General features: G+C 41.2%; 1 protein-coding gene and 1 long non-coding RNA gene across 16 annotated transcripts in view; one reads left to right on the forward strand and one right to left on the reverse strand.

The window, feature by feature from the left end:
* The window catches only part of BRSK2 (BR serine/threonine kinase 2), a 410,538-nt gene that overhangs the window by 375,828 nt on the left and 15,197 nt on the right, over window positions 1–19,513 (reverse strand). For 5 of the 15 annotated variants that reach the window (XM_081840500.1, XM_081840499.1, XM_081840496.1 and 2 more), the window contains exon 1: window positions 17,981–18,544. The exons of 1 other annotated variant lie outside the window; for it this stretch is intronic. In XM_081840500.1, the coding sequence (XP_081696626.1) occupies window positions 17,981–18,074 (94 nt within the window). In that variant the 5' untranslated portion in view covers window positions 18,075–18,544. Of the gene's footprint in view, window positions 1–17,843; window positions 17,924–17,980; window positions 18,545–19,513 lie in introns of those variants that run through there. 9 more of the 15 variants (XM_081840502.1, XM_081840497.1, XM_081840501.1 and 6 more) reach the window with 5 other exon arrangements.
* On the forward strand, window positions 14,586–16,185 carry LOC309331381. Its single transcript, XR_014151834.1, has 3 exons — window positions 14,586–14,692; window positions 15,359–15,489; window positions 16,086–16,185. It is a non-coding gene; the product is annotated as an uncharacterized lncRNA (long non-coding RNA).

Consider the following 19,513-nt stretch of genomic DNA (forward strand, 5'->3'; position numbering starts at 1 on the left):
AGTTCCCCCGGGCACGCAAGGCTTGCGGGCGGCAGCCTGCAGCGCGGAGCACGGGGCGCCCTCCGGAGGACGCCCCGTGCTCCGCGCTGGTGTTGGCAAGCCTTGCGCACCCGGGGGATCTCCCCCCGAGAGCGCAAGGCTTGCGGGCGGCAGCCAGCAGCGAGGAACATGGGGCGCCCTTCGGAGAACGCCCCGTGCTCCGCGCTGGTATTGGCAAGCCTTGCGCACCTGGGGGATCTCCCCCCGGGTGCGCATGGCTTGCAGGCGGCAGCCGGCAGCGCGGAGAACGGGGTGCCCTTCGGAGGACGCCCTGTGCTCCGCACTGGTGTGGGCAAGCCTTGCGCACCCGGGGGATCTCCCCCCGGGAGCGCAAAGCTTGCGGGCGGCAGCCGGCAGCACGGAGCACGGGGCGCCCTTCGGAGGATGCCCCATGCTTCGCGCAGGTGCCCACAAGCCTTGCGCGCCGGGGGGAGATCCCCCCGGGCGCGCATGGCTTGCAGGCTGCAGGCTGCAGCGCGGAGCACGGGGCACCCTCCGGAGGATGCCCCATGCTTCGCGCAGGTGTCGGCAAGCCTTGCGCACGGGGGGGCGCGTGGGGCGCCCTGAAACAGAGGGCTCCCCATGCTGTGGACAGTAGCCTGCCGCCCGACGCGCGGGGCGCCCTGAAGCAGAGCGCCCCTCGCGCCAGGCAGACATCGGCCAGCCCCACAAGCTCGGGGGACAGCGGGGAGGTGCAGCACCGCCATCCCACTGTTCCCCGAGCTGGTTTTTCGGGGGGGAAATAAAGGGAAAAAAAATTCCTTTACTCCCCACCCCCCTAAAAAGTAGGTGCATCCTATGGGACGGAGTGTCCTATGGGACGAAAAATACGGTACACAGTATTAGTTTCTTTGTGAGAAGAAAGTTCAGGAGAGATGTGTGTGTGTGGTTTATCCGCCATATATGTTTTTCTTTACAAATGTGAAGGTTGGACAAAGAACCCTCTTGAGAGAGAGGGAACGTTTTTCTCAGAAGCAAAAATGACATGGACAAGAATTGACCAAATTTGGGTAACCAGTAGTCTGGCGCCAAGGACAAAAAAAGTAGAAATCTGCCCAAAAACCTGCTCCGACCATAACGTGGTAAAGATGGAGATGAAACTAACAACAACTGGATCCTTTAGATGGAGAATGAATGACACCCTATTCAGAGATGAAGAGATTTATAAGAAGGCCCAAAAAACACTGAAAGATTACTTTGAGATAAATTTGAGAACAGAAGTGGAGAAAAGAATAATTTGGGACGCAAGTAAGGACGTGATGCGAGGTTTCCTAATTCAACAGAACTCTATAAAGAGGAAAAAACAAAATGAGAGGAAAGAAAATTTTTTGGAAAAAATGAAAGAAGGGGAAAAGAAATTGAGATTTAAACCAAAATCTCACGAGATTCTGAGAGAAATAAAGTACTACCAGATGCAATATATGGAATTGATGAATCAAGAGATAGAATGGAAAATAAAACAAATGAGACAAAAGACATTTGAATCAGCAGACAAATGTGGGAAACTTCTGTCATGGCAACTGAAAAAGAGACAAAAACTGAACACTGTGACGAGTTTAGAAATGGATGGAAAGATTATCCACAAACCTAATGAGATAAGTAATTGTTTTCAAAGTTTTTTCAGGAAACTATATGCACAAGGGCCAGTTAACGAACAAGAAATAGAAGACTTTATTAAAAAATATGGACTACCAAAAATTTCAGAACAAAGTAAAATGATTTTGAACGAGAAAATAACAGAACAAGAAATAGAGGGTGCAATTCAGAATATGCAATTAGGAAAATCACCAGGACCAGATGGTTTGACTGCCAGATATTACAAAGTGTTAAAGGAATGGTTAATACAACCATTGAAGGAAGTTTGCAATGAAATTTTGGAGGGGAAAAAGGCACCTGAATCGTGGAAAGAGGCATTCATCTCACTTATACCGAAAACAGAGACTGAAAAGAACCAGGTTAAAAACTACCGCCCTATATCATTACTCAATGTGGATTACAAAATCTTTGCAGACATTCTGGCAAAAAGATTGAAGAGAGTGTTGGTAGGGGAGATTCACAAGGACCAAACCGGCTTTCTCCCAGGGAGACATATGTCAGACAATGTGAGGAACATTATAGACATTTTGGAGTTGCTAGAAACGGACATCAATAGGAAGGCTGTTTTAATTTTTGTGGATGCGGAGAAAGCCTTTGACAATATTTGCTGGAGCTTTATGAAGAAGAATCTCCAAGGGATGGGGGTAGGCCAAGGTTTTGAAAACAGTATAGGTGCAATATACTCTAAACAAAAAGCAAAGTTAATTGTAAACAATGTGGTAACAGAAGAAATACCTATAGAAAAAGGTACACGACAGGGATGCCCAATATCCCCTTTACTTTTTATATCAGTCCTGGAGGTTTTGTTAAATATGATTAGAGGGGACCAGTTGGTTAAAGGAGTTCAGGTCGGAGCCAGACATTACAAATTAAGGGCATTTGCAGATGACCTAGTATTGACCTTGCAACAGCCAGACACTAGTACTAAAAGAGTATTAGAACTAATTGAGATATTTGGTCAAGTAGCAGGATTTAAATTGAACAAACAGAAAACGAAAGTGTTGGAAAAAAACTTAACAATGGATGAAAGGGAGAGATTCCAGAGTGAAACAGGTCTGGCAATAACGAAAAAAGTGAAGTACCTGGGGGTAAACTTAACATCTAAGAATGTGAACTTATTTAAGGATAATTATGAAAAATGTTGGACGGAAGTAAAGAAAGATCTAGAAATATGGTCAAGGTTGAGGCTTTCCTTGTTAGGCCGAATTGCTGTTATCAAGATGAATGTATTGCCTAGAATGTTATTCTTATTTCAGACATTGCAGATTTTGGACAAGATGGACTGTTTCAAGAAGTGGCAGAAAGATATATCTAAATTTGTCTGGCAGGGCAAAAAGCCCAGAATAAAATTTAAGATTTTAACTGACGCAAAAGATAGAGGGGGGTTTGCCCTGCCGGACTTAAGACTCTACTATGAATCGGCAGCTTTTTGCTGGTTGAAACATTGGCTGCTTCTTGAAAACACAGACATTTTGGACTTGGAAGGGTATGATAATAACTTCGGTTGGCATGCATATTTATGGTATGACAAGGTAAAAGTCCACAAGGGCTTTAAAAATCATATTGTTAGGAAAGCATTGTACAATGTTTGGATACGGTATAAAGATCTACTGGAAAGTAAAACTCCCAGGTGGTTGTCACCAATGGAAGCTAAGGAGGTGAAAAAACTTAATATGGAGTCTAAATGGCCAAAATATTATGAAATTTTAGAATATGATGGTGAAAAGGTCAAATTACAGAGTTATGAGAAATTAAAGTCCAAAGTACGATATTGGTTGCATTATCATCAGATAAATGAGAAATTTAAACAGGACAGGAAAATAGGATTTCAGAAGGAGAGGTCAAAGTTGGAAACAGAATTGTTAGAACCCAATACTAAGAATTTGTCAAGAATGTATAATTTGCTGTTGAAATGGAATACACAGGATGAAACGGTGAAATCAGCTATGATTAAATGGGCACAAGATATTGGTCATGATATTATGTTTGCTGACTGGGAACAGTTATGGACCACTGGTGTTAAATTTACGGCATGTAATGCCCTAAAAGAGAACATTATGAAAATGATCTACAGGTGGTACATGACCCCAGTCAAACTTGCAAAAATTTACCATTTGCCCAATAACAAATGTTGGAAATGTAATGAGACTGAAGGTACTTTCTACCACCTTTGGTGGACCTGCCCGAGGATTAAAGCTTTTTGGGAAATGATCTATAATGAAATTAAGAAAGTCCTCAAGTGGACTTTTCCTAAGAAACCTGAAGCTTTTCTCCTGGGCATGGTTGGCCAGCTGGTAGTGAAGAAGGATAGGACGTTTTTTATGTATGCTACTACAGCAGCAAGAATTCTTTTGGCAAAGTATTGGAAGACGCAAGAACTACCTACTCTGGAAGAATGGCAGACAAAGGTGATTGACTTTATGGGATTGGCAGAGATGACCGGCAGAATCCGTGACCAGGGGAAGGAGACGGTGGAAGAAGATTGGAAGAAATTTAAAATATACCTTAAAAATTGTTGTAAAGTTGAGGAGTGTTAAGATGTCAAGGACTAAGAAACAGAGAATTACAGCTGTAACTAATAAGTTTAAAAGAACTTAATGAAGGGAACTAAAAATTTAACTGACCGGAGGGTTGCTAAAGAAATGTGAAATAAGGATGCAGCGAAAGGGAGGTATGGGGAAGTCCGGGGAAAGAAGGTATAGAAAATAAGAGTATGAATTTATACTTGTTTAAATGTTTGTATGTTTTTTTTCCCCTTTGTCTTGTGTGTTGTTTGTGTTTAATTATGTGTTTGGAAAATGAAAATGAATAAAAATTTATTATAAAAAAAAAAGGTTGGACTAAGGGGAATCAAGAAGTCACATGATTAGGCAATTATTGTTACAAAATGGCATGAGTTCAGTTTCTTGAGATCTGAAAATGCTAGCCAGAATCCCCTTAGCAATCTTTCCAATCCAGCTCCAAACTAAAAGCATTTATCTCTATCCCTCCTCCATACTTCAAAACTAACTCTTTACCACTCCCAATATCAAAATCTAAGTCTGCTTTAAGGTCCAAGTAAGGTCTTCACAAAAGTGGAAGTTTTAATACCCAATTTCCACTGTTGTGTGCCTGTCTTTATATAATTTCCTTCACCATCTCACTTGTGGTCTTCATACTGAATGGCAACATACTGTTGATGACACAGTTACATGCAGCCATTTTACCATGTGATATCAACCTGGGAATAAAAATATGTGAATTGCTTTGGTGCCAACAGAGCTGCCATGAGAAAAACTTAATATTCATATGCACCTAGAACAGTTTTTACCAACTGCCAGGCCAAGGGAAGTATACCGAGATGTTTGTAAAGATGAGGTATTTTTAATCTGTTTTAGTATTTTAACTTTTGTATGTTTTAAAGTGGGGTTGTGTCCCCACCACCGCCACCACCATTGATTTTACTGTTTCATCTTTTGTAAACCGCTTTGAGGTTTTTGACAATCAAGTGGTATAGAAATATTATTAAATGAATAAATATCGTTGGCCAATAATACAAGAAGGTAATGCCACAGTATATTATATATTTAGGGTCATAACGTATGTATTTCTTTTAAGTTTAAAATAAAGGCCCAATGGGGAACATTCAAATTATTGAAGTCTCACTAGTTACTTGCTATGTTAGGAAACACAGTTCTACAGGCTTTTGAGCTACCTTCATCAAATGTGAGTTAACAATAATTTTAATTAACGAGCTGGAGAATTGGGCTTATGTGAGCGTTCACTGGCATTTTGAAGTGGACCTGCAAAACGGATGTCTCTTCAATGGGTATGTAGCACACTACTGAAACGCACACACAAATACACATTCATTTTTACTCCCATGAAAGCTTGTACTGCAAAACTGTAGAGTTACAAATGGCCAGAGCCTCGGGAGATAGGGAGACCATTGTTGATAAATTGTGCAGGCAGCTAGAAGCGCATTTACTGAATGGATGTCTGAAAATAATTTTCCACTAACCTCTGAAAAGTTAAATCGATAAAAAGTGAAACATTTAACTGAAAATACAGTCATACCTACAAACTTAGCATGTTATGTGAAGTAAAACTATGAGGTGGTAGTGGTGGTGGCTTTTTAAGAAACCTTTTTTAATCACCAACCCAATTTCTCTCTAAGTATAAAAACGGCTAAGATATTAAAAGCAGTAATATCTTCACATATCAGTAATTGGATTGCTGACCGTCTATTGCTTGTCTTACTCTTCTTCATTGTCAATACAATGATTCATTACTATTATGATTACCACGATTTATTCTTAGTTTTGTATGAATAACATGGCAGGCAGTGCTCTATCACTAACAGCAGTCTAAATCACCATTAATGGTTCATACTGAAGAATGTTCTATTCAAGAATCTCCAGGATAGGATGTCTGCCATGGTCCTTTAGAGGTAGTAAGGAATAACAGAGAACCTTGTCAGGAGTTACACAGACATGTTGTTGGTACTTAAAAAAACAACAATCAAATCCCCTAAGCAAAGAACAAGGCTTGTTTGGGGGCTCTAGCTCTTTCAATAAACTCTACTTTGCACATGTTGATTCTCTCTTTTTAATACCTAATCCTAAAGCAGAGCTTTCCAAACTTTTCATGTTGGTGACACACTTTTTAGACATGCATCATTTCATGACACAGTAATTCAGTTTTACTAGCAAACTGGAGGTTAAACTAACCTCTTTTCAGCCCTGGGAGGAGCTCAGGGAGCGTTCATGTGACACACCTACACAATGCAGCTGACACACTAACAGGCCACGACACAGAGTTTGGAAAGCTCTGCCCTAAAGTATGTAAATCAGCTGCAACTCTCTGGCTCATGATACATTAAGGACATTGTCCAACCCTGAAATATTTAAGTTTTTTTCTTCTATACACATACGCTCTCTTTCTCCCCTATTTCTCCACTTGCAATCTTAACCATTCTCCTTTCATGACCTGACAATATATGACTATGTAATTAGCAAGTCAATATATGTTGAAGTTGTGTACAAGTTGTGTTCAAGGATAATACTGAATCTGGAATTTGAACATCAACATCAATAATAAAATGACTGTCCAGTTTTCCTCAAATATTCAGCTATTTTTAGAAGCCAAGCCCATTCATTTTTATCTGTTTGGAAGTATCTGGAAAGAAAAGAACTCCTGCACAAGTTACACAATATAAAAGGATCTTTAAGGCTAGGTCTAATTATACTGTGTAAATTCAAAAATGAAAAAAGAATGCTTTGTATTGTATATATGTCTTGCATTCTGTGAAACAGAAAAGTCTCACTTGAGAGCAATTCTAAGTTAACACATGTGATTCATGGGTCTTAGGCCAGACATAGCCATGAATTTCTCACATAGTTGTTTGGCCATTTAAATAAGCTGAAAAGAAAAATAAATAAAACTGTCACATGTCACCATTAAAGTTAAATCATATACCAATTATTCATAATGTTAAAGTCACAAACCAATGATTTATAAGCAAATCAATATAGGGAGAGCTGTAATAAAAAGCACTCTAAACATTTGATGAATATTGATATGAATACATGTTTATATTAAAAATTAATTGTTTGGTTTTGTGACCCTTTGCTTACTGCTGAAAATTCACTGGCACAGAGTAAAAGTAAGTTCATTTAAGTTCGCTAACTTAACAAATACTGCATGTAGAAACAAGCATTTATGAATGAATCTCTTTGTTGGATCAGGTCCAATAAACAGAGTAAAAATGAACATATAATGTGGATAATTTATAAGAGCATTTATGTCATTAATGAATGTACAGATAATTCTTGTCTGTTCTGACTAGCAGCAGCTCTCTAAAATCCCCGACAGCATTCTTTCCAGTTATGCTATCTGAGATCCTTTAACAGATGACTGTCTCAAGTACTGAGCCATCTGCATGCAAAACCTGTGATTCACTCTTGCTATGGACTATTCCATAGATTCATCCAGAACCTAGGACTGCACCTCTCTATGTTACATTGGGTCCACACAGATGTCCAGATTGTTCGGGTGCAGCCAGCTTTGACAGAACCAATTAGTTTGTTGAGTATTTGTTGAATTCAAGCCCCCCCCCATCCCCAAACAGGTGTTTGACATCAAAGCTGGCCATCTGTTTGGTGGGTACATGTGCACACAACCCTCTGCTACACTGATGGTCTTTGGATTTGAGCCACACTGTATGAAACAAAATTTACAGTACAGGAATCACCTCCATGCTCAACCAACCAAGTGAAAGAGCAATGTCACATCAAGTACGAAACCAATTATGAGGAAGCACACAATTCAACGTTCAACAGAAATGCACTTGACTCAAGGAAAGGGGGGGAAATATGCTAGATAAATTTCGATTACAAATAACACTGAGGAAACCACCATCTGGTTCCCAATGTTCCATGTAAGAACAAAATTTTAAATTCATTGAGCAAATTATCTGGAATCATGAGTCACTTTGCTGTGGGAGGGGAGAACACCCATCATGATAAGTTTGGGATAGAAATGTGTTGCCTTGTGTGACCAAATCAATAATAAGCAAAAGGGAGAGACTACACATAATCTTACTTAGTAGACTGCAATTCTATGTGCTTAAGGGGTGTCTGCAGAACTTGCCTCCAATAGTTAAAGACATTGTTTATGCACAAATGGAAGCATAGACTTATAGTTTTTCCTTGGGTGGTGGTTGTTTTTTAAAAAAATGTAAACCCTTTATTTAGGGTTATCGTCTTGTTTACAATCCACCAGTCCACAAGGAACTGCATACAACACCATGGAACTATTTGCCTGGAATCAAAAAGTTCATTTTCCCAGAGAAGCCAATTTAAAGCTAAGTTCATGACACTTCTGTTTCTCAAAGCAACACGAAATGAACCCTATGAAATACTGGCATTCAAAAATATGGCTGCCACTTTCACATTCCTGCTCAGGGATATAAGTAATGTAAACAAATTAAAAGTAAGAAATAAACACTAGCAGTCTGCACTTTGCTCTTGCCTGAACAACATAGCAGTACAGTCTGCCTGCTACACTCCAGGATCTACTGTATTTTGCCAGCTGCTAGACCTAGTGACGGACTTAAAGTTCCCTAGGTTAGGGAACACACTCTCAGGTATGTTCCCGATGATGTCCTGCTGAGGTTGTCAACCTCACTTCTCTTTCTGCTGATCTACCACTGCAGCTGGCCTTTATGTATTGTTTCAAACTAATGAGAAGATCACCCATGTTTTCCACCAGCAGTTCCTGCTGTAGTTTAAAACTGCCTTGTTTTCAGAACAAGTAACAGACCAGCCTACTACTTTCTTGGACCTATTTTATAATACTTCTCCCTTTCAATTTAGTCTCTTCGCCTGTCCTGACATTCACTGAGAAGCAAACTCATGTCTCTCTGGTCTCTTATATAAGCCCAGTACTGCTGGTAAAAAAGAAAAAAGAAAGCAACATTTTGCCTTTTACAGAATGATCACATCACCATTAGATTCAATGAAAATTCTCTCTCAATAGTTCCTTGTATTTTTTTAACTCTGCAAAACATTTAGGGTCATCATTTTTTATGAGCTAGCCTTCGCTGCAGCTGATAAGGGTATTACAATACACAAAAACAAGAGCAAGGCCATAACAGTGTCTCTTTAAGTGCAACTTTGAGAATTCATTTCAAAGCAACTGTACATCCTGTTGATAAATGTTTTTAATTTGTCTGTCTTCTCATCTCATCCTAATGCACAGCTTTCTCAACAGTAGTGACACTAGGGTCAGCTCCTCCTTCAGGTTTCCCTTGTGGTGTTACCATTTGTAACCTAGAATATGTGGAAACTATCACCCTATCATTTGTTATGGATTACCTTGTGTTCCACTCATTTTTGTGAGGTCTTTAGTTTCAGTGATAGCCAATAAAGAGGTGGCTAAATGGAACAGGGATACAAAGAAGAAAGCTGTCTTAATAGTGTAAAAGCCATATCTATTGAATTGCTATTTCTGTAACCCTGGTGATGTCTGAGATTTAGGTATATAAATAGCAATATAATCCCACTCATCTGACAATGTAACAAAAAAGCAAGCTGCGTGCTTCAAAGTAGACTGCTTGCTCCCATAAAATGCTTATTCGCTTGCTTTTTGAACTATGATTAATATTTTACTCTTTTATTTCGTTTATATTTATTGGAGTTTTGAATCATTAGCATTTTTTTACTCTGACCTATACATATCTCAGCATTCCTTAACTTTAGAAGCAGTGCTCTATTCTGCAAATGTTGCCTCTTTGAAAAGCATATGCATTCTCCCTTTTCTATAGTTCACTCAGGTTTCAAAATAGATAGCCAAGGTCAGTGTGGCTTTCCAAGATTCTGTTCCATATATGAGGACTTCTCAAGAGCTGATTTGATTTGTCCAGGTTTGAAGGCGTCTTTTTATGAACAAGCAAATTAGAGAATGTGATGAGGCCTGTTAGACCCATATATTTTCCTAGTCTCATTCAGCCAACCCAGTGGTCCTACAGGTACATCCACATTGTCCTGAACTCTGCTCCACCCTGTGCCACCCCTGCCCATCCAAGTAAGTGGCAGTGATGTTGGTGTTAGGAAGGCAGCTCTGCCCAACTTCACCGGCTACTCCTGCTATGTCCAGAGACAAAATAAGATATTGAGGAGTAGTAGGATAACCCGACAGTGTCTAATTAAGGGCTAGCCAAACTGCAGCTCCTCCATTTACTCTGACGTCCCCTGCATCTAGGTCACAGTGTCATCCTGAGGAGGGCTAATATTCAGATTAATTGCAAGTCATCACATTGGAGGAAAAAGGAGTCCTTGGTGCTTCCTTCTACACCACCCTACTCTGACAACCTGGCTCTCCCATCATCCTCAACTTCTTTTGCTCCACAGCCCTGCACAGAGCCTGCAACTGTAGAATCAGCAATGGGTTCTTTGATGGCTGCAGACTGTCCTCCCTGGAGGATGGAGCCATTGCAAGGGAAGACCTTGCCAGCCCTCCTAAACCTTTGAAGAGATGATTCTGGCTCTTTGTTGAGACTCAGGCAGCAGAGCCCACTGTGAGCTGCCCAGGGTCCTGAATTGTCTTGCCTTGCCTAAAGAGGCTCTGGTAACAATACCACTCACCAAATGAACTCCAGGCCTCAAGTGAATGATGTTACAGATGTGTGCGGGGTGGGTGGGGCCCCTAAACCCTAGGAATGAATAAAAGCTAGGATTTTGATTAATTGGGATACGGATTAAAACACAAACTGCAGAGCTTTGCCAGACAGGGAGTTCCTGGGCTGGCTTATGCAAACCATACTGGCCAAGCTAGGGCCATTAAGAGGAAAATAGAGGGCCATTGAGGGCCCACTGAGGGTCGTTGCCAATGCAAGAGAACTTCCCCCCTGCCCTGAGGCAGGAGTTTGAAGGGTTGCCAAGGTGATGGGGTGCTTTTGAGCAAGGGTTACTGGGAGTAAGAGGGGCTGGGATCCACCTTTGAGGAAGACAGCCTGAAGGTTGCCTGGACTGCTGCCTCGGAAAATGTGAATGCCATAAGATATGGACTCCCTCCATGCACACTGAAAGTGTAAATAGGTGAATAAACCATATTTCTTAAAACATGACAGTCTCCGCCATGTCTTCTGTTCTCCAAAGGGACACAGACCCTGTGTATGTGCCTGGGACCCCATGGGTTCTTGCCACCACTTGGCATAGAAAGGGGCAGCCACCCAGCTTTTGTAACAATATAATATTTACAGCAGCAGACACCAGTCAAACATCTTGATGCTCTGCCTATTCTGCAACTTGGAGGGAGTAACCACACCTTCCAGGTTTTTTTAGAAGCTTGGTTCCTGGCAGTCCTTGCTTGGTACACAGTGGGCAACTTTGCTAACACTAAGAAGGTCTGGCTCTTGTCAATGCTTGGATAGAAGACTGCCAGGGAACTAGATAAGGCATCTCAAGAACTAAGGTGGAAGAAATGTGAGATAATAAATATAATAAAATAATTAAGTTAACAACAACAACATGTCATATAGAGTACTGCCTAAAGGAAACCAGTTCTGCCAAGATTCACAGATGACCTGACACATACTGGCAAATCTTCTTGACCTCCTGTGCCCCCTTTTAAACTTTCGCTTTGTTCTCACAAGCAGCAAAAGAAGAGGTAAAAATGTTTATAGACTGTACTTCCTTTAGGCTGCAGTTATGGGTTCACATAATTGAATGCTCATCCATACAAAAAAATAAAATAAAAGCAAAGCAAAAATGAAACCCACTCAAACTCCAGAGGGTATATCTCCTCCGCAGCTAGCCAATAACTCATATCAGAATTTGAGGCCATCTTTTTAATATTTACAAAGTGAAGAGCAAATAAGATTTTATTATGGGAGTCTGTCAATATGAGATCAAAAATGAAGGGAAAGTCTGAAACTGAAACAGCTCCAGCTCCTTGAGCTGGCACACCACACACAGGAGGAAAAGGGCTCTCCCAGCCACAGCTGCCACTAGAGCACCAAGGAACAAGTGGTCCAGCAGCAACCTGCAAAATGCAAATGTCTTTCTTCAAGAGTAGTGTAACCATATCCAGGACAGGTCGCACACCTGATTCCAGATAACTCATTGTCAGCATCTCCATATTACCTTGATTGAATTTCAGTTTGTTCAGTTTGTTCAGTTTGTGTGTTTTCTTCATTCTCTTCTTAATTTAAGGGTTTATATGCCCCCCCCACCATGTCCAAGACCTGGGACAATTTTATCCTTCATTCCCCTCTCTCAAAAAAGACCTAGTTATCCCCAGCCCCACTCACTGCATCTTTTCTGAAGCAAAAGAATGTAACTTCCTGTTGCCAACCTAGCCACCTTCACAGTAGGATACAGTAGGATACCACAGTTGATGGTACTGAAAACAACTGAGAGGTCCAGAAGAATCAACAGAGTCATGCACAGCCTGTCTGTCCTTCAACAAAGGTCATCACCTGCATGACTAAGGCATTTGTCACCCCATGAAATTCTAATAATATGGAAAATAAGGCCAATAGCTACTTATGTACTTTGTTTCATGGTAAAACTGTCCCTGTAAAAAATGTACCGTATTTTTTGCTCTATAACACGCACCAGACCATAACACGCACATAGTTTTTAGAGGAGGAAAACAAGAAAAAAAATATTCTAAACGAAATAGTGGATATATGATTTTTGTGGTTCATGCTGTGGCCACAGACATGTGATCTGACAGTGAGTTTGGAGTAGCCCAATGCAAAAATCCTGAGGATCCATGTGGCTCCATGCTTTGTAACCACGGAGGAGGGAAGGAAGGGGAACCATGGATCCTCTGCTCACGACTGCAGCAGATCCCCCCCGCCACCCGCAGGCATTCGTTCCATAACACGCACAGACATTTCCCCTTACTTTCTAGGAGGAAAAAAGTGAGTGTTATGGTGCAAAAAATACGGTATTTGCTTGGAGTAAATTTCTATCAAATTCAATGGGATTTGCTTCTAATGAACTTAGAATCTTGCCTGCATCCATTAAAGCCCAATTTGGGCATGGGTAAAGGCTGCACACAAGCAAGGGTGAGTGGCAAGAAACATGGCAAGCGCTCCATGCTGCGTTGTTATATCTAACTGGATTAGAACCCCCATTTGTAGGGTTCTAAATTACATGGGGAGCCCCCAGAAGTAGAGGAGCATCCACACTTCAAACATTGCCACCGAAAACATAGAGAGTAACATAGTTGTCCAAATTCACTCCACTTACATAAAGCCTTTATTTGGGAGCACAACAAATAGAGCTTCAACAATTTTAAAAATGCCACCAAAATCTGAGAAAGAAGGCAGGCAGGCAGGCAGGAAGGAAGGAGCCAGTTTGCAAGGAAAGCTCTCAGTTCATCATCAAAACCTTAGTTCATAATTACTAAAGCACCACAAACTCATTTGTATAACATGCTAGTATGGCTAGCACACAAGTGTATAGGATGGGCTATGGCAACAGTTACCATATTTACTCAAGTCTAATGTGCCATCGAATCTAATGCACATCTCAGTTTTCAGAACCTTGAAACAAAAACAAAGAATTTGCTTGCAAATGTAAATGTACCATCAAATCTAATGAGCACCTTAATTTTCGCAACCGGATTTGGCTAAAAAAAGGTGATTTGAGTAAATACGGTACATGAATGCAACACCACAAATATTATATTTGTGTTCCAAACAAGAAAGAAGAGATGAAAATAAAATAAAATGCAGAAGTATTCCTAGATTAAAAAGACATTTTATAAATGGTTGAAGCACATGCAATGTTAATTTCATGCAAAATATCACACATAACAAATTAAGGAAGACTTTGTTTCATTTGAATAATAAACCTGAATTTTTGTGCTTTTGTCTTCCCATCTGATCTGTTATCTAAGCACACATGTTTCCTGGCGTGTTATTGCAAACACAAAAGCACATCCTTTTTGTTCATTACTGTTAATTACAGTGCAAACCTCCCATAATTAACTATGCTATAGTGTAATTCAGTGCAATATAAACCATCTCTTGCTCATCCCTTTATGTGCAATTTGTTGTTGTCAGCATTTTCAAAGATGTTTCCTCATAATACAATTTTACAAATATGATCATTAGATTATTGCATTACTTCATGCATCCTCCCCCTGCTGAACACATATTCTACAAGTCCAGTTTTGGGAAACAACAGCAGAACCCATTTGACCTCTGCCTTATACAGCAACAAAGGGGCAATTGTCTTACTACAGCAGTCTAATTTAATTATACATGCATGGAATTCTTACACTGCATTATTAAGAATTTCTTCCCCCAGCTTTTGCCACACTCCCCATACTATGGAAAGGCTGTATGCAAATTTTTTGCACCCTTTTGCTCAGTGCCCTATTCCTGCTTTTAAAACCAGGAGGCCATAATCCTCCTTTTGTGACATCAATCATTTTCAGCAAGCCTGATGTGCCAGCTCTGGAGGCTCCTCAGGACAAGCTTTGCTTCCCCTGCTTTGAATGAGAATCAGCACAGTCATCACCCAGCCCTTTGAAATGCATCCTCAGTATGTTTTGCCAGGTCAGTTTTGCATACCCATGACCAGATGTCACCAGCTTCCACTGATAGCAAAGACACAGCATCTGGGCTTCCTTGCAGAAAGCCAGCAGGGTCTTGTCTGTAAACATTCCTTGCTTCACAGTCATTAAGAACTGCATCATTTAGGGTGGTGTGGAGGCTGAAGAAAGCTATTCAAAGTTCAGACAGCACATGAAAGTTTTCTTTTCATGACAACCTTTGCAAGGCTGCTATGAGAAGGAGCCAGCACTTGCCTCCAAATTCCTTCGCCTTTGATCTTCAACAATATCATGTATTTCTGAAAATAGCAGATAGACAGTGAGTATCCCTGAGAGGGTACAAGGGTTAGGGTTAGGGCCTCATTTCTTCTGGTTGAGCAAAGGAGGAAGGAATATGAGTGGTTGTGAAGATCTACTAAGAAGCAAATGGGCTATGGATGCTATGATGAGATCTTGTGATTGTTGATACACTTGGCCAAATTATCTTTCAAAGAGGGGGCAAGCTCATTCCATGCAATGCAATGCAATGCAATGCTGTAGTATAATTCCTCAAAGTACTGCTCTATTTTCAGAAGGCCTAAACAGCTTTATTAAATTACCTGTCACATAACAATGTTATACAATATAAAGCCTCCAACAACTGAATTTTCATATTCTTTCCCACCCAAAGCTTACTGTCTCACTTCCAGGAACATAGAAGTGATAGACACAAACTATGCTGCCTGGCTGCATAACTCTGAATCATTCCAGCTCTGGTTAGGAATGAAGATGCCGGTGTTTATCATTCCCAAGTATATCAAGGTGAGTATGGGGAATAGAAAACAAAACATTCAGTTCCTGTGCATGTTTTCTCAGAAGGAAGTCTCATTTACTTCAAAGGGACTTGTTCCCAAGTAAGAGTGCATACGTCTGCTGCAGCTATTCTTCAGGCTTTTAGATTTTCTTCTCTGTATCACTGCAGTGTGTGCATGAATGGAAAGACTAGAGGGTCATCTATAATTAGATGTAAAATCATGAAGAACAATCCTAGCCCTAGATGATTTCCTCAAAGATCTGCAAAGGCAGACAGCATGAAACCTCTGAACACACACACACACACACACACACACACACACACTTGCTCACCCCCCCCCCCAATCTCTCTCACTCTCTAATCACTTAGGAGGAAGATAGGAAGATTAGCAAGGGGAGGGGGAGGGGAAATTGCAGCTAACCCTTGGGAAGCATAATACCACACTCTGTGGTTTACATTCGAAGGCTGCAATCCTATGCTTGCTCACTCGGTTGCAAATCCTGTGCTGTTAAACTCAGCAGGACTTACTTTTGAGAAAACATGCATAGGATTTGTCTGAAATGTAGCTACATTTGCAATAACACACACTTTTTGTACATGGCAGTTGGGCAGAGTGAAAGACCTCTCATGGTACAAGGCAAAAACTGTGGCAACAGAGTAAGACTGAATCTAGGGCCTCTTCGATGCCCCCAGCCAAGAGTGGATGGCAAGAGATCACCTCTGGACACAACATTCAGTATTTTTATTGGTGTACCCATGATGCTGCAATCATTTTCGGCTCCTTATTCATGTCAAGATATATTTCACAGTGAATAGGTTGGTCGGAGGAAGGGTTTGGGGTTGTTGTTTTTTACTCAGCATTGTGAAGAATAAAGGTGAATAGATGCATGAAGCTACTGCAGTACATACAGGGAGGAGGATGATTTTTAAATAAAAATAAATAAAAGTCGCTTTCCCATTTAAAGCAATGCCATTTTCATAACCATTCCTATCTAAAAGTGGTTGCTATGGGGTTTGAGAGGGAGGAGGGAAAAGAATTGGAGGGGAGCTTCATGATCAATCATTGAAGAAAAGCTTGGCCCCTTTCAGAGAAAGATCTGGATTTCAACTCAGTCCCTAAGAAAATTGCGGGGACTGCAGAGCTGCTGCCATGCAGGGCAGCAAGAACACAGACAGCAGCTGGGGATGGAAACGCCTATTAAATCCTTTAGACAACAGATGGGCAAAGCTCGGCTGTCTTTTTTAAAAAGCAAAACACAATGCACCATGTTTTATTGTCCCACCATGATGAACAACACTTAATATCAACAAGGAGAAAGGAAAGCAATTTGGTGTGTGTGTGTGTGTGTGTGTGTGTGTGTGTGTGATCACACACACATATACTCTGCTCTAAAAATGCTAAGCTGAAGAGTCTTAAATTCACTTCTAGGGTTGCTCATTGAAATCTTGTGGCAAGACAAGATTGCCCACCGCACCTGTTACCAAAACGCCAAAAGGGGATACAAATCAGGAAAGTCTGGTGGACAGAAATTTAACATTTCTGCAATGGTCGCTTCTTTGCAATTACTGTTTCCCTGCCCTTGAAGTGAATCCACCAAAGCAGGCAACCAGTGAGTCCCAATCTTGAATGCACTGAAGGGATCTAATTATGTCACGTAGGGCAAAAGCACCTGCTCCCTGCTAATGCCCTGCACTACATTTCCTCCTTTTAATATTTCTTGCTATTGTTCCTATCAGGCAACAGCAACAAACCTCTGGCTGCTGGACATGGATTCTTAAATCAGCAGTAAAATATATAGTAAGATTAAAAGAAAACAGCATAGACAGGGCAGGGTTTTGGATTATGGCTTTTTTTGTTTCTTTACTCCTGAATACTTTTTCTGCTTTGACAGTGCCAGGGACACTTTCCAAATAACCAGCAAAGGCAGTATTATACATTCACATAGTCTCTTCCCCCTCCTGGCCCCCAAACCACCGCACCTCCACCAACTGCACCTTAAGGACTACACCCTTTTCAATCATGATGTCATAAAACACTGCTGGTGACTTCCAGCTTCCTCCCCCTCTTCTTCGTTGTCCGTTATGTGCCTCCCAATTCAACTGAATTCTAGTTTTAAAAAAGGAAAGGAAAGGAAAGTGGTGCACTGAATCAAAGCAAAATTCACCAGCCGCTGAGCATCTTTCCTTCGCGTCCCCCCCCTCCACTCAATCAGCCCCTCCCCACACGCACTTTGACTGTCATCAGAACACCACCCCTTTCCAGGAGTGATCCACACAAAGCAACCTGGACTTGTTAAAACAAGATATAAATCACGAAAACAAAACACACACACACCCAGAGCCAGAGCAAAAAAAAAGCCACCTTAAAGTCAAGCTATTATTTATCAGATGCCACAGCAAAAGACAAGGAATGGCCAGAGAGCCTAGACTCTCCCATCTCCATAATCTCAGCGACTGCTGCCTTATCCCTAGGGCTGCTCCTGCTGCATAAGAACCAACCTGTCTGTCCTTTGCCCAGGGTTTTCTCCAAGCGGTACGGTCCAACATATTGTGCGTGCTGAGCTCCGCTGCCTTCTTTGCCAGTTGATGTCATTTCTACCTGGCTCTGTAATTCTGCGAGGTTATGCCTTGTGTTGTGGTTGGGGAGTCTCTGGGCTCTTTTTCACCGCAGCTCTTTAAATTCCCACTTTGCCGCTGTGCAAGCAAAGCACCCAGTCTCTCTCTCTCTCTCTCTCTGACTCTTTTGCTGATCTTATCCACTTGGCTGAAGATTCACTCTTCCTTCCCCCCCTCCCTTTCTTTCTTTTCCTTTTTGTTTCCTTCTCTCTGCCTAGGATGCTGATGCACAGGAGGACTTATTAACCAGTGTTTGGGGAGGGAGGAAATCTAAGATCCAAGCATAAGAAGCATGGTGCTGGTCATCAGCACTCCGCACGCCTTAGTTCTCTCTAGGAGCTGTTCGGGGAGAGCTGGAGCAGCGGAAGAGCTGGGGCCCACGGCTCCGACTGACATTACAGGCAGCCAATCCCTGACAACACCTCAGCCTCCCCCCCCCCTTCCATCCACTACCTTTTCTTTTCCATCAGCATCAGCATCAGTTGCTGCCTCTGCCTGCTACGGAGCATCATAACCAATGGCAACAGCAATAAAACTGTGAGGGGATTCGTCTCCTGATAAGGTCAGTAGTTAGTCAGAATTCAAAACTGCCCTGTTTTAAACTTTACATGCATGGGTAGATGACAAAAAGAGCTACATAGTCTGTATCAGCTGCACTGAAGCAAGTTAAGCAAACAAAAACTCTGCAGTTACAGATAGGTAGCCGTGTTGGTCTGCCATAACAAATTATTAAAAAAACTCTGCAGTTCAGGTTCTTGACAAAGCCATTTTTCACCTTCTCACCCCTTGCTTTTTCCTGTAAGACCTATTGCAGTCGTTAAGAGTCGTCAACAGGCTCATCACAGCTATCTGCCAATCACCCAATCCCACCACCCTTCTGAGTAATACCCCTCCCCACCTTCTCACTATATAGAAGGGTCTGGTGACTTCTGTTTCAGTGTATCTGAAGAAGTGTGCATGCACACGAAAGCTCATACCTTTTTTTAATATATTTTTTTATTAAAGATTTTCTTAAAACAAAACAGAAAAAGAAACAGAAATACAGTTAACATCTTGTAATAGCCATATTTCCTTCGCTTTTTGGACTTCCTCACATCTCTCGCTCCTGCATTCCAAGATTATGCAATTTTAATCCGCAATTTATCACCTTGTTTCCATTCTTATTCTATAGATTACCAATATTATGTCCCTAACTTTGAATACTTTTAGCTAAGTCTTAATTACCCAATTTAAACATAATAATTATTCAAAATTTATTTTTCTCTTTAGGTTCACTTATTCTCATATTCTTTTCAACTAACTTAATGGAGCCGTGTTATTTTCAATCTCGCATCCTTCTTAGCACTCATGTAATTTACAATGTTTTTGTAGATAGTCCTTAAATTTCTTCCAATCCTCTTCCACTGCTTCCTCTCC

Source organism: Podarcis erhardii (assembly GCF_964252035.2).
Source record: "Podarcis erhardii genome assembly, chromosome: 1".
NCBI classification, from domain to species: Eukaryota; Metazoa; Chordata; class Lepidosauria; order Squamata; family Lacertidae; genus Podarcis; species Podarcis erhardii.